The sequence below is a fragment of the Odontesthes bonariensis genome, chromosome 16, assembly GCF_027942865.1.
Source record: "Odontesthes bonariensis isolate fOdoBon6 chromosome 16, fOdoBon6.hap1, whole genome shotgun sequence".
NCBI classification, from domain to species: domain Eukaryota; kingdom Metazoa; phylum Chordata; class Actinopteri; order Atheriniformes; family Atherinopsidae; genus Odontesthes; species Odontesthes bonariensis.
The window spans coordinates 1,087,501-1,100,309 of record NC_134521.1 but is presented as its reverse complement, the minus strand read 5'-3'; the positions used below and the strand labels follow the sequence as shown (position 1 = coordinate 1,100,309).

The 12,809-nt window shown below is 40.4% G+C and overlaps 1 protein-coding gene across 1 annotated transcript in view; it reads left to right on the top strand.

Moving 5' to 3' along the window:
• The first annotated feature begins 1,225 nt into the window (after positions 1 to 1,225).
• The window catches only part of lcp2a (lymphocyte cytosolic protein 2a), a 26,489-nt gene continuing 14,905 nt past the window's right edge, over positions 1,226 to 12,809 (top strand). Inside the window, exons 1-7 of the mRNA XM_075487256.1 lie at positions 1,226 to 1,669; positions 4,013 to 4,075; positions 4,184 to 4,230; positions 4,660 to 4,725; positions 6,676 to 6,701; positions 9,988 to 10,028; positions 11,418 to 11,598. Coding sequence (XP_075343371.1) covers positions 1,601 to 1,669; positions 4,013 to 4,075; positions 4,184 to 4,230; positions 4,660 to 4,725; positions 6,676 to 6,701; positions 9,988 to 10,028; positions 11,418 to 11,598 — 493 coding nt within the window. The 5' untranslated portion in view covers positions 1,226 to 1,600. The remainder of the gene's footprint in view (positions 1,670 to 4,012; positions 4,076 to 4,183; positions 4,231 to 4,659; positions 4,726 to 6,675; positions 6,702 to 9,987; positions 10,029 to 11,417; positions 11,599 to 12,809) is intronic.

The following is a 12,809-nucleotide window of genomic DNA, read 5'->3' as shown; positions in this document are numbered from 1 at the left end:
GGCAGCTGCTTCCACAGAGAGGGGCCTGATAACTGAAGGCTCTGCCTCCCAAACTGGCAGCTGGTTCCACAGAGAGGGGCCTGATAACTGAAGGCTCTGCCTCCCAAACTGGCAGCTGGTTCCACAGAGAGGGGCCTGATAACTGAAGGCTCGGCCTCCCAAACTGGCAGCTGGTTCCTCAGAGAGGGGCCTGATAACTGAAGGCTCTGCCTCCCAAACTGGCAGCTGGTTCCACAGAGAGGGGCCTGATAACTGAAGGCTCTGCCTCCCAAACTGGCAGCTGGTCCCACAGAGAGGGGCCTGATAACTGAAGGCTCTGCCTCCCAAACTGGCAGCTGGTTCCACAGAGAGGGGCCTGATAACTGAAGGCTCTGCCTCCCAAACTGGCAGCTGGTTCCACAGAGAGGGGCCTGATAACTGAAGGCTCTGCCTCCCAAACTGGCAGCTGGTTCCACAGAGAGGGGCCTGATAACTGAAGGCTAAGTACAGCTGAGTATCGTCAGCATAGCGATGGAACTTTATGCCATGCTGTCTGATAATGTTACCTGATGGAAGCATGTATAAAGCATCTGGAAAATATCGTCAGTCTTATTATTACAGCCTTGTTCCCAAATAGATTAATTTAATAATAGCTCAAAATGAAGCACCTTCACCAGCAGCCTCAAGTCTTTTAATAATGGCCTATGTCATTTTTTTTATCTTTGTCTTTAAGACATGCTTGTAGTCTGACCAACCTATTGGAATACATGAACCTGTTTCCATCTAAAATACAGAAAATATGTGATAAATACAGAAACAAAACTAATTCAATTCAATTCATTTTTATTTATATAGCTCCAAATACAACAAATGTCATCTCAAGGCACTTAGATAATAAAGTCCAATTCAAGCCAATTGGAATTCAAGTAATTGTAATCATAATTATTAATAAAATAATCCAGTTCATTCATATAGAGCCAATTCAAAAACAATTTCCTAGCTAAAGAAACCAACAGATTGCACCGAAACTTGCACTAAAGTTCCTCCAAACTGTTAAACTTTCTCCAAACTCAGATGAGTCTGCCAACCCGACCCGACCCGACCCGGCTCAGTGAGGGTGAGGCCTCCGTCAGTGCAGCGATGGAGCTGCTTCCTCCTCGCCGTGTTGCAGCTGCAGCGGCTGTTCCGCTCTGTGGTCGGCGGGGGGAGGATGATGCTGCCTCCACCCCCCGCTGCACACTCACTTCCTCAGAGAGACGGAGGAAAGAACAGCAGAGAGAGACGCTGAAAGAGTAGAAGAGTGACAGCAGGAAGGCAGGAAGCCATTTTGGGCCCGGGCGACTGCTCTTTGCCACCTCCGGTCGGGCGTCTTCGCTCAGAAACTCGCCTGCAGCCTCAGGAGACGGCGGCTCGATCTGAGGAAGTAAACGCTGAAGACGGGTGGCAGTTCTCCTGTGTTCTGAATCTTTAGGAGCAGCTCGGGTTCACAGGAAGAGGCGGTGGAGAACCGAGGCCGAACCGAGGCCGATGTCTTCCTCCTCCTGTTAGAGCTCAAACAGCTTCGACATCAGCCGGGCGGACGCCGTGTCCTCGAGTCAAAGAGACGTAAGGAGTGCGCAGGATGGAGCGGCCCAGCAGGTCGGAGGTGGCGGCGTGGAGCCCCCAGCAGCTGGCAGAGTACCTGAGGAGGGTGAGGCCCCGGTTCCTCTTCTTAGGTTTGATGAGTCCAGGACAAACAGTCCAATTACTGAGCTACTGTTACTGATTGGCCCGATTGGCTTTACCGATGTATAGCATGTATAAAGTGAAAAGAATCGGTCCGAACACAGAACCCTGAGGAACTCCATGACTTACTCTGGTGTGTGAGGAAGATTCTCTTCCTCTTCATCATTTGATGGAGCCACAGGGATTCAGAGTTAGAGGCTCTGTGTAGGGCTGTCGCGGTGAGGGAATTCCCACCGCGGTGACTCATAGCCGCTCAACAGCGCGGTATGCGGTGATATCGCATTTTTGTTCATTAGGCTACTTTCCAAGACGCAATGTTAGATAAAATCGAGCGCATAATCCGGGTTTTTTTCCCAGCGATTCTGACATTTCACTTTGCTTTGCCTGTCATTTACTCGCTCACAGACCAACATAGCGGAGATCAAGCAGCGCATACCCCAGTTCTGCAACATTGTTGCCACATGGCAAATATCAACATTGTTGCAGACCTGCGCACGTTTCGTTTAGCAATGACGGAGAAAAACGAAGCAGATCAGGGCAGCAGTTGAGCTCACGTGTCCGGGATACAGTTTTTTTAAACAAACTGCCGCCGACCAACCAACCCAAGCTGAACTTTAACTGTTTCCGCGAAGTTGTTAGAGCTTATTTCTGGCACGGCACTTTTTTTAAATGTTTTTTTTTTTTTTTTTATATATAAATAGTTTCACCTACACAGTTTTGTTGAAATGATCAGGTATTTCCCAACAGCAAATGTGCACACCAAGCTGTGGTTCTGTGGAAGCTAGTTTATTGTTGATATTAGACGGTCGCATTTACAACGTTAAACATGGATAATAAGGGAAGATTCAAAGCCATAAAGTGTCCGGACTAGGCAGAGGAGTAAAGCCGAGATAAAGGTAGGCCACTGCATTTTATTTTAACTTCTATTGCTACGACACTGAGTAGGCATATTCTTGTAATATCAGCTGCTGAGGGAGAATGAGACCACAACGAGTAGCATGCAGACGTGTGTGCGTGTGCGTGTGCGGCAAAGATGACGACAGAAACGCGGCACCTAGCTGTGTTAATGTGTTTCTCCTGCCTTGCGGGTAATATACAATGTATCATTATTACTGTGCTGGCTTAAAAAAAGTATCAGTTCTGTCAGTCGCTTTGTATCTACTGTGCAGTCTTAAAAACTCTTTTAGTTTCTCGAGTTGTTCTGCGCGTGCAAGGGGGCGTGCGGTGGTGGGCGGTGGTGGCGGTGGCCTGGACACGCACCGCGGAGGTCCTCTAAGCACCGCGGTGATTGCATTTTGCGGTTATCGCGACAGCCCTAGTTCTGTGTCCTTTGGTCGCCCAAAAAGCTGTAATCAGCTGAGGTTTCTGCAGCAGAAGGAAAGTATTGACAAGTTTCTGCTGTGAAATCATGAATCTGTTTTTATTAGGGCTGGGCAACGATTAAAATGTTTAATCTAATTAATCACATGATTTCCCTGATTAATCACGATTAATCGCATTTGTACGCAGAATCCAAAAATGAATCCAAAAGTAGCGTATAGCTTTTAGCATTTAGCTTTATTTTAAATGTGCTGCCATATGAATGAAAGTGCCATAACATTTGTTGTGCAAACACACTTTTAACATCAGCATCTTTCTGTAGTTTTTATGTAGAAGCCTCGCTCCACTGTCTGTTTCCTTGAATGACTTGCTGCTATCAGTTGTGTGTTTTGCCTTTAAGTGATATTTTAGACTGGAACTACTACGCTGAGAAGACAATTCAACTTGGCTGTAAATGCAGGAGTTTCTTTTAAATTTATTTTGAAATACGTGCTTTTATGTTGAAACAAGTAAAACAGGAAGTAGCGCCGGTTAGCTCCGTGAGCTTCACACAGAGACCGAAGAGCACCTGTAGCAGTCTTTCTTTTCTGGTTCCGCAGCAGACAGCAAAACCTGTCGATAAAATATTTATCGACGTTAAATAATTAACAAGTTAACGCGATAATAACGAGTTAACGCGCCCAGCCCTAGTTTTTATCTACAGTTTCTGTGCCAGTTTCAGTTATTGATTAGCCTGGACGAGAGATGTGAACGAACATTTTAGATCCAAACAAGGCTGTCGTCTGCATAGACATTGATGTTATAAGTTACGAGTCTTCTGAATAGAAAATCACTGAGCGGCACAAAGATAAAATAAACTTCTATAATCCCTCTCAGTAGTGTCTAACGACGCAGTGGAAGCGTTTGTTGGTGTGATTCTCTGCAGAGTTTCTGCTAAAAACAGCGATCAGTGGAAACTCTGAGCTGAACTGGTGTTTTTCTTCAACAGTGTAATCTGACCGGCTGTGACAAAGTCGTGCTGAAGAGCTCCATCAGTGGTTCCAGGTTTGTGGTAAGTTCACCATCCAAAACAAAAAAAAAACGTGATTCTGGATGTTGTGTTGGAGGTAAGAAGGGATGCTGGATGGAACCACAACCTCACGGTGTCTTTCTTTTGCAGAATCTGACTGATAATGACCTCCAGAAGTTCCCCAAACTGCACACGCCGTAAGTACTGCCCCCTGCTGCCCAGCTGAAGTACTACAGATTACACCAGCTGCAGTTTTTGCTTCTTTTAGCACTGATCTACGGCCACCAATGTACAAAAATGTTAATACGTTCACTTAAGGTGGTTTTTAAAAGACTTTATGCACATCAGAGGGAATGGAAACAACTTTGCTCCTGGTCTGACCAGCAAAGATAAAATGTTTCCACAAACATTAAACTATCAGCTAGGATTTAATGTTCCAGACAGTCCCAGAGATTAAAGTAATTTCTGATGACCCTATCACCCCAATTTATTCACTTCTAACCAGGAAATGCTACATTTCCACGGCCACAGCTACATTTTTGCCTCAACAGACGGCATCAGATTTACTTTCCCAGTGAACTGAAAGCTAGAAAATGTAACGTGTGATTCCCCTTGTGTGTCTGCAGGATGATCTCAAAGATCAGCAATGAAATCAGCAAGAAGGAGGATAAAAAAGGGATATTTCCTAAAAGGTACGTTCATGTTCCACCTGGAAAAGGAGACTCATTCCCTGAAGGCTTTATGAAATGTCTGTGGCGTGCAGCAGAAGCTCTGTTCACAGCAGCTAATTTTAGGGAGTGATGCAAACCTAAATTCAATCTGACTCCTTGAAACGTCTTATTTAGAGCTGGGCGAGTTAACTCATTAATTATTTATAATATTTTATCGCACATTAATGCAGGTTTTGTTTGCAAAATGTTTTTTGTTTTTTGGGGGCTTTTGTGCCTTTAATGGAAAGTTCAGAGCGACAGGAAGCAGGGGGCAGAGAGAGGGGGAACAACACGCAGCAAGGACTGTAGCCTCTGTACATGGGGCGCCTGCTCAACCCACTACGCCACAGACCACCCGTTTTATTATTTATTTTATTATTGTAAAAGTCTGTCGCTCACAGGCTTTTATTTTGTAAAAGTCTGTTGCTCACAGGCTTTTATTTTGTAAAAGTCTGTTGCTCACAGGCTTTTATTTTGTAAAAGTCTGTCGCTCACAGGCTTTTATTTTGTAAAAGTCTGTTGCTCACAGGCTTTTATTTTGTAAAAGTCTGTCACTCACAGGCTTTTATTCTGTAAAAGTCTGTTGCTCACAGGCTTTTATCTTGTAAAAGTCTGTCGCTCACAGGCTTTTATTTTGTAAAAGTCTGTTGCTCACAGGCTTTTATTTTGTAAAAGTCTGTCACTCACAGGCTTTTATTCTGTAAAAGTCTGTTGCTCACAGGCTTTTATTTTGTAAAAGTCTGTCGCTCACAGGCTTTTATTTTGTAAAAGTCTGTCACTCACAGGCTTTTATTTTGTAAAAGTCTGTTGCTCACAGGCTTTTATTTTGTAAAAGTCTGTCGCTCACAGGCTTTTATTTTGTAAAAGTCTGTTGCTCACAGGCTTTTATCTTGTAAAAGTCTGTCACTCACAGGCTTTTATTCTGTAAAAGTCTGTTGCTCACAGGCTTTTATTTTGTAAAAGTCTGTCGCTCACAGGCTTTTATTTTGTAAAAGTCTGTTGCTCACAGGCTTTTATTTTGTAAAAGTCTGTCGCTCACAGGCTTTTATTTTGTAAAAGTCTGTCACTCACAGGCTTTTATTTTGTAAAAGTCTGTTGCTCACAGGCTTTTATTTTGTAAAAGTCTGTCGCTCACAGGCTTTTATTTTGTAAAAGTCTGTTGCTCACAGGCTTTTATTTTGTAAAAGTCTGTTGCTCACAGGCTTTTATTTTGTAAAAGTCTGCTGCTCACAGGCTTTTATTTTGTAAAAGTCTGTTGCTCACAGGCTTTTATTTTGTAAAAGTCTGCTGCTGTCTGCTGTGGAACAGGAAAAGAAAGTAATCGGCGGATCCACCAAACATGGAGAAGGGTACGGAACTTTTACTCGGCCATTTTCATTTTAAAGTTCTTCCAGACGGCGGAGTCGACAGAACCAAAGTCATCTGTAAACACTGCCAAGTTGAATTGTCTTCTCAGCGTAGTAGTTCCAGTCTAAAATATCACTTAAAGGCAAAACACACAACTGATAGCAGCAAGTCATTCAAGGAAACAGACAGTGGAGCGAGGCTTCTACATAAAAACTACAGAAAGATGCTGATGTTAAAAGTGTGTTTGCACAACAAATGTTATGGCACTTTCATTTATATGGCAGCACATTTAAAATAAAGCTAAATGCTAAAAGCTATACACTACTTTTGGATTCACTTTTTGGATTCTGCGTACAAATGCGATTAATCAGGGAAATCATGAGATTAATTGAGATTAATCGTGATTAATCAGGGAAATCATGTGATTAATTAGATTAAAGATTTTAATCGCTGCCTGGCCCGAGTCTTATTTCGTGTTAGTACGGTGAATAACTGCAGAGTTAAAAATCTTCAGTAAAGCTGGACAAACACATCCTACACACTGATTTCACCTCAGGTCTGAAACCTTCTTTCTCTCCTTCACAGGTGGACCCCCAAAAACCGCGAACCGGGTGAGTTTGTTTTGTTTACCAGTAGTTATTTCCATCATGAAGTGATACAACAGAGAGACAGAATCATGTTTATAATCATACTGATGCCCCTGAGCTCATTATCTGCAGCTCACACAGGAGACAGAACTTCGCTTCCTTTGACATGTTTTTACAAACCTGTCTCCAGTTGGAAGTTTTCTAAAATGTGATAAAAAGTTCAATCTGAAATTGGTTAATTTAAAATAAATAAAATATTTAGTTTCTTTGGACTCTTGCCTTTTAGATAAAGGCTCATTACAGATTTAGCTTATAGCTTAGCTTTAGCGTAAGCCTAAAGTCGGGTTTTTGACTCAAAGTGGGAGAATCTTCACCAGCTCTGACAGTAATAAACTGTTTAATAACAGCTGGTTAAAGTAACAGCTGGTTAAAGTAACAGCTGGTTAAAGTAACAGCTGGTTAAAGTAACAGCTGGTTAATGTAACAGCTGGTTAATGTAACAGCTGGTTAAAGTAACAGCTGGTTAATGTAACAGCTGGTTAAAGTAACAGCTGGTTAATGTAACAGCTGGTTAAAGTAACAGCTGGTTAAAGTAACAGCTGGTTAATGTAACAGCTGGTTAATGTAACAGCTGGTTAAAGTAACAGCTGGTTAAAGTAACAGCTGGTTAAAGTAACAGCTGGTTAATGTAACAGCTGGTTAAAGTAACAGCTGGTTAAAGTAACAGCTGGTTAAAGTAACAGCTGGTTAATGTAACAGCTGGTTAATGTAACAGCTGGTTAAAGTAACAGCTGGTTAAAGTAACAGCTGGTTAATGTAACAGCTGGTTAATGTAACAGCTGGTTAAAGTAACAGCTGGTTAAAGTAACAGCTGGTTAAAGTAACAGCTGGTTAATGTAACAGCTGGTTAATGTAACAGCTGGTTAATGTAACAGCTGGTTAATGTAACAGCTGGTTAATGTAACAGCTGGTTAAAGTAACAGCTGGTTAATGTAACAGCTGGTTAATGTAACAGCTGGTTAAAGTAACAGCTGGTTAAAGTAACAGCTGGTTAATGTAACAGCTGGTTAAAGTAACAGCTGGTTAAAGTAACAGCTGGTTAATGTAACAGCTGGTTAATGTAACAGCTGGTTAAAGTAACAGCTGGTTAATGTAACAGCTGGTTAAAGTAACAGCTGGTTAAAGTAACAGCTGGTTAATGTAACAGCTGGTTAATGTAACAGCTGGTTAAAGTAACAGCTGGTTAAAGTAACAGCTGGTTAATGTAACAGCTGGTTAAAGTAACAGCTGGTTAAAGTAACAGCTGGTTAAAGTAACAGCTGGTTAATGTAACAGCTGGTTAAAGTAACAGCTGGTTAATGTAACAGCTGGTTAAAGTAACAGCTGGTTAATGTAACAGCTGGTTAAAGTAACAGCTGGTTAAAGTAACAGCTGGTTAATGTAACAGCTGGTTAAAGTAACAGCTGGTTAAAGTAACAGCTGGTTAAAGTAACAGCTGGTTAATGTAACAGCTGGTTAATGTAACAGCTGGTTAAAGTAACAGCTGGTTAAAGTAACAGCTGGTTAAAGTAACAGCTGGTTAATGTAACAGCTGGTTAATGTAACAGCTGGTTAAAGTAACAGCTGGTTAATGTAACAGCTGGTTAAAGTAACAGCTGGTTAAAGTAACAGCTGGTTAATGTAACAGCTGGTTAATGTAACAGCTGGTTAAAGTAACAGCTGGTTAATGTAACAGCTGGTTAATGTAACAGCTGGTTAAAGTAACAGCTGGTTAAAGTAACAGCTGGTTAAAGTAACAGCTGGTTAATGTAACAGCTGGTTAAAGTAACAGCTGGTTAATGTAACAGCTGGTTAAAGTAACAGCTGGTTAAAGTAACAGCTGGTTAATGTAACAGCTGGTTAATGTAACAGCTGGTTAAAGTAACAGCTGGTTAAAGTAACAGCTGGTTAAAGTAACAGCTGGTTAATGTAACAGCTGGTTAAAGTAACAGCTGGTTAAAGTAACAGCTGGTTAAAGTAACAGCTGGTTAATGTAACAGCTGGTTAATGTAACAGCTGGTTAAAGTAACAGCTGGTTAAAGTAACAGCTGGTTAAAGTAACAGCTGGTTAATGTAACAGCTGGTTAATGTAACAGCTGGTTAAAGTAACAGCTGGTTAAAGTAACAGCTGGTTAAAGTAACAGCTGGTTAATGTAACAGCTGGTTAATGTAACAGCTGGTTAATGTAACAGCTGGTTAAAGTAACAGCTGGTTAATGTAACAGCTGGTTAATGTAACAGCTGGTTAAAGTAACAGCTGGTTAAAGTAACAGCTGGTTAAAGTAACAGCTGGTTAATGTAACAGCTGGTTAAAGTAACAGCTGGTTAAAGTAACAGCTGGTTAATGTAACAGCTGGTTAATGTAACAGCTGGTTAAAGTAACAGCTGGTTAATGTAACAGCTGGTTAAAGTAACAGCTGGTTAAAGTAACAGCTGGTTAATGTAACAGCTGGTTAATGTAACAGCTGGTTAAAGTAACAGCTGGTTAATGTAACAGCTGGTTAATGTAACAGCTGGTTAATGTAACAGCTGGTTAATGTAACAGCTGGTTAATGTAACAGCTGGTTAATGTAACAGCTGGTTAAAGTAACAGCTGGTTAAAGTAACAGCTGGTTAATGTAACAGCTGGTTAAAGTAACAGCTGGTTAATGTAACAGCTGGTTAATGTAACAGCTGGTTAATGTAACAGCTGGTTAAAGTAACAGCTGGTTAATGTAACAGCTGGTTAAAGTAACAGCTGGTTAATGTAACAGCTGGTTAATGTAACAGCTGGTTAATGTAACAGCTGGTTAATGTAACAGCTGGTTAATGTAACAGCTGGTTAAAGTAACAGCTGGTTAATGTAACAGCTGGTTAATGTAACAGCTGGTTAATGTAACAGCTGGTTAAAGTAACAGCTGGTTAATGTAACAGCTGGTTAATGTAACAGCTGGTTAATGTAACAGCTGGTTAATGTAACAGCTGGTTAATGTAACAGCTGGTTAATGTAACAGCTGGTTAAAGTAACAGCTGGTTAATGTAACAGCTGGTTAAAGTAACAGCTGGTTAATGTAACAGCTGGTTAAAGTAACAGCTGGTTAATGTAACAGCTGGTTAAAGTAACAGCTGGTTAATGTAACAGCTGGTTAATGTAACAGCTGGTTAAAGTAACAGCTGGTTAATGTAACAGCTGGTTAAAGTAACAGCTGGTTAATGTAACAGCTGGTTAAAGTAACAGCTGGTTAAAGTAACAGCTGGTTAAAGATGCTGACGTGGTGATTTGTGCTCTGCAGAGACCACCGTTGACGATCAGGGATGGGACGATGAAGAGTTTGTGAGTCTGATCTTCTTCTTCTGTATTTGGCTTTTTATTTGGTGTCACATCTGACCACAAATTCACAGCTGTCGGGGGGGGGGGGGACATGGCAACATGGCAACATGGCAAAACTTAACTAAACATGAACTTAAACCTAAGACGTGACATAAACTAACGCGGTAAACACAAAACTAACAACATGGGCGTGACAGAGCCCCCCCAAGGGATACCGGATACAGCCGGATACGCTAGCTTTAGCTCTCTGGGCTCTGTGGGCATTAGCTCTCTGGGCTCTAAGGGCGCTAGTTCTCTGGGCTCTCTGGGCGCTAGCTCTCTGGGCTCTCTGGGCTCTCTGGGCGCTAGCTCTCTGGGCTCTGTGGGCGCTAGTTCTCTGGAATCTCTGGGCGCTAGCTCTCTGGGCTCTATGGGCGCTAGCTCTCTGGGCTCTCTGGGCGCTAGCTCTCTGGGCTCTCTGGGCGCTAGCTCTCTGGGCTCTGTGGGCGCTAGTTCTCTGGAATCTCTGGGCGCTAGCTCTCTGGGCTCTCTGGGCGCTAGCTCTCTGGGCTCTCTGGGCGCTAGCTCTCTGGGCTCTGTGGGCGCTAGCTCTCTGGGCTCTGTGGGCGCTAGTTCTCTGGGCTCTATGGGCGCTAGCTCTCTGGGCTCTATGGGAGCTAGCTCTCTGGGCTCTGTGGGCGCTAGTTCTCTGGGCTCTGTGGGCATTAGCTCTCTGGGCTCTATGGGCACTAGCTCTCTGGGCTCTATGGGAGCTAGCTCTCTGGGCTCTATGGGAGCTAGCTCTCTGGGCTCTATGGGCACTAGCTCTCTGGGCTCTGTGGGCGCTAGTTCTCTGGGCTCTGTGGGCGCTAGTTCTCTGGGCTCTATGGGCGCTAGCTCTCTGGGCTCTGTGGGCGCTAGCTCTGTGGACTCCATGAACGTGACAACAGCCATCATCAAATTCTGAGTGAAATAACTTTTGGGATTAATAAAGTATTATTTCAACCATCCACTGACACAACTGTGAAGAACATGTAAAACACGTAGAACACGTAGAACACAGTAATTTAATAACTTTAAGATATTAAAACTGAAAATATTCACATTTAGAATAAAATATTTTCTTTGGTGCTTTTTTTTTTATGTTTTACAGACTATTCTGAATAAGATTATATTTTAATTGAATGATATTTCTGTAATAATATATATTAACATTTATTTGGAAACAAAACATTTTTTATTCTATATTTATCAGTTGTTTTTTTTTATGTTTCCCTTTGGGGCCGCTTTAAATGGCTGAATCATCACTAAAAAAATATGTGCACTTTGTTTTAAATAGAAATCTAAAACGTTTCAGTTAAAAATGCAACTTCAGGACTGCAGAAAAGTAAGAAACATGTTTTGCTGCGACAGGATGATGCTGACGATGACTACGAGAGTCCGTACAGCGACAACGATGAAGGCAGCGGGGGAGACTACGAGTCCCCGAATGATGACCTGGACACGGCCAACGACTACGAGCCTCCTCCCTCCGAACCTCAGGACGACCCGGCTCACAAGCTGTTTCCCACGCTGCCCAGCGGGGACTACGTCGGTACCACAGCACGCCATCATGTTCACGTGTTGCTGGTTAAACTTTACAAAGTCACTCAGACGTTAGGAGTTTTATTAAGGCTGATGGGATAAAACAGAATAAAACAGGATAAAAAAAATAAAACAGAATAAAACAAGAAAACAGAATAAAACAAGAAAACAAAATACAGCAAGAAAACAGAATACAACAAGAAAACAGAACAAAACAAAAAAAAATTAAAACAATAAAACTAAATAAAATAGATTAAAACAGAATAAAACAATAAAACAGAATAAAACAATAAAACAAAATAAAGCAGAATAAAAAAAACTGAATAAAACAGAATAAAATAGATTAAAACTGAATAAAATAGATTAAAACTGAATAAAACAGACTAAAACAATAAAACTGAATAAAACAGGATAAAACAAAATAAAACAAGAAAACAAGAAAACAGAATAAAACAATAAAACAGAATAAAACTAAATAAAACAGAATAAAACAGAATAAAACAAAAAACATTAAAACAATAAAACAAAATAAAACAGAATAAAATAGATTAAAACAAAATAAAACAATAAAACTGAATAAAACAGAATAAAAAAACAAACAAAAACAGAATAAAACAGAATAAAATAGATTAAAACTGAATAAAACAGACTAAAACAATCAAACTGAATAAAACAGGATAAAACAAAATAAAACAAGAAAACAAGAAAACAGAATAAAACAATAAAACAGAATAAAACTAAATAAAACAGAATAAAACAGAATAAAACAAAAAACATTAAAACAATAAAACAAAATAAAACAGAATAAAATAGATTAAAACAAAATAAAACAATAAAACTGAATAAAACAGAATAAAAAAACAAACAAAAACAGAATAAAACAGAATAAAATAGATTAAAACTGAATAAAACAGACTAAAACAATCAAACTGAATAAAACAGGATAAAACTAAATAAAACAAGAAAACCACAAAACTGAATAAAACAGAATAAAACAAAAAACTGAACAAAACAAAAAAACATTAAAACAATAAAACAAAATAAAATAGATTAAAATAGATTAAAACAGAATAAAACAATAAAACAGAATAAAACAGAATAAAAAAACCCAGAATAAAATAGACTAAAACAATAAAACTGAATAAAACAGGATAAAACAAAATAAATCAAGAAAACAATGAAACTGAATAAAACAATAAAACAAAATAAAACAAAATAAAA